Source organism: Pygoscelis adeliae, unplaced genomic scaffold (assembly GCF_000699105.1).
Source record: "Pygoscelis adeliae isolate BGI_AS28 unplaced genomic scaffold, ASM69910v1 Scaffold227, whole genome shotgun sequence".
Classification (NCBI taxonomy): Eukaryota; Metazoa; Chordata; class Aves; order Sphenisciformes; family Spheniscidae; genus Pygoscelis; species Pygoscelis adeliae.
Genome location: NW_008825100.1, coordinates 3,060,051 through 3,062,414, shown reverse-complemented (window position 1 = coordinate 3,062,414; position 2,364 = coordinate 3,060,051). Strand labels below are relative to the sequence as shown.

Genomic DNA, 2,364 nt, shown 5'->3' with positions numbered 1-2,364 from the left:
GCCTTCAAGTAAACTTGTCTTTAACAATGCTCATTTCTTCTGGGAGAAATTGGGATTTGTGGGAGGAAATGCCACTCCTGGGAACAGCTCTTAAGTATTATAAAGTGAATTATATACAGGGAATCCTGTCAGAAGTGGGAGGAGAACGGGTAACACTCTGGTTACATTTAGTCCATAAGATGTCCCTTTGTGGTTTTGCATCAGTCCTCTGTGTCTTTCTGTGTGTCTGTGCTGAGTACCTGAGAAAATGAAGGCACCTAGATCTTGAGTGATTGCCCCCAAGTCCACTGTTTCCTGCCAAAGCGGTGTGTGTATGTTGCTGGGATTTACAGATAGTGGTCTCTGTTTTAGAGTCCAGGTGTCCTTGCAGCAGTCGATGCTACCGTCAACAAGGCGCTGGCAGAAAGATATCACATCTCAGGGTTTCCCACTTTGAAGTATTTTAAGGATGGAGAGGAGAAATACACTCTGCCACACCTTAGAACAAAGAAGAAGATCATCGACTGGCTGCTAAAGTAAGTTTCGAGGGTCTGAGATCGTGTTTGGGTTCCTGATTGCTGGCTCCTGAAGGCTGCTTTGGTGAGGAAGTAAATCTTAAACCTAGCTTCATCAACTGCCTAAATCCCTTGCTAACAAAAACAAATTGAATTCCAGTATTCAAAGCCATACAAACATGTATGTTAATTATGGTCTCTAATACACCAAATCCTTTATTTGCTGCGGGGTTTTTCATAGTTGTCCTGGTATTTCTTTCCCAAAACAAATATTTTTCAAATATACCCTAAGCCTCTCACTGGAGAAGGAATAGCAATGGCTCTGAAAAATAAACAGAACATTTGTTGTTCCCTCTTTATACTAAGCAGCAGATTTCACTGTTAGTAACTGAATTTCTGCAGTTGTACTTTTCTCTTTCCAGCATTTCAGAGCCAATGCCTAGAATATCAGCTACGTGGGGCTAAAGGAAAGCCAGAGAGACCAACAAAAACAGCACCTTTGTCTACACTAACCAACTTTTCTTGGGTGGTGTGCTAAAATATGCAGAATTAAGTTTGATGTATGATGAAAATAATTTCATTTCAAAGAAGTAAATTGCTGGTACAATTCTCTCTTTAAGTATTCTGGAATAAAATATGCATTTCCTTTAGGTACTGTAAGCCTAATGTATTTTCTGCATTATTCAAGGGGAAAAAAACCGCCAGCGTTTTCTGAAGTTTTTAAATCATTTAACCGTTAAGTGCAGTTGGTGTGAGGAATGTAATCTTAATTTTTCCCCTCTTATTTGGTGGAGGGAGGGGGCTTGTGTGGGGTTTTTTTGGTTGTTTTTTTTTTCCTTTTCAAATTACATCTCTGAATGCTTCAAATCAGGTAATAGATATGGTCTGGCAGCATCTTCATAGCATGTTGGGAAGTTTTATCTATATTTTACATTTAGATACAATATTTCCTTGGCCTCCCTGCATACTCAGGCTCCAGGCTGCTGTATCAATACTGGATGTTAAGTCACTGTCCTAGTGTCACCAGTTTGTTGGAGTATTTTGGGCACTGCATAATTTATATTGAGTTAAACAGGTTGACTCTTCCTGTACATATTGGCAGGTGAATAAGCAATGAGGAAGAGGGGAAGGGGTGTTAATCCTTTCTGGATCCTGCTGTGCCTCTGGAAGACTTTTGGCTGCAGCCTGAGGTAGTCAGCAACACAGGGGAAACCCAGACAACTTGTCTCCTGCTCTTGACTGCTGGATGTTCTCCCAACTAGAGATGCGATAGAGTAAGATCCTTGTTTGCTGACCAGGGATAAAATTGTCACAGCTGCACTGAAGTTGGTGGAAATGGGGATGCGTCTGGGGTGCAGGCTGGAGATAAAAGTACAGCTTGTGTAATCCTATCCCAATGAGTGGTCTAGTCGCAGCCATGTGGATTTTGGCTTCAGTCCCTCTGTGGTGACTGTAGTCTCTGCTGCCACACTAGGTTGTTACCAGTATCTGGGTAGCTTATTTCAGGTCAGCATGGGAAGGTCTGTGTGAGATGAAGTCACACCTCTGACTGTAACTGTAATCGATGATAGCTCACACGGACTGTGTTCGTGTGAAAATTCAGACCAGCTGCCCTAATTCTTCTGCTAACAACTGGCAAATCAGTATTGATGGAAATACGATGGATGTCCACCAAGTGACCTTGAGTAGGACTTTAAAAATCGAGTTTTTCTCCACTTGGTTTTTATGTACCTGATACAACTTAAAATGGTGTCATTCAAAGTGACAGGAAAGTGTGAAAAGCTAATTTATTACTAAGGCGACATATGAAGGTCTTTATACTGTGGCACCATTCTGATGATTTTATATAAATAATCACTTTTTAAAATAC

The 2,364-nt window shown here is 41.0% G+C and overlaps 1 protein-coding gene across 1 annotated transcript in view; it reads left to right on the top strand.

Moving 5' to 3' along the window:
- The window catches only part of PDIA5 (protein disulfide isomerase family A, member 5), a 95,833-nt gene that overhangs the window by 63,670 nt on the left and 29,799 nt on the right, over positions 1–2,364 (top strand). The window contains exon 13 of the mRNA XM_009327175.1: positions 352–515. Within this exon, the coding sequence (XP_009325450.1) occupies positions 352–515 (164 nt within the window). The remainder of the gene's footprint in view (positions 1–351; positions 516–2,364) is intronic.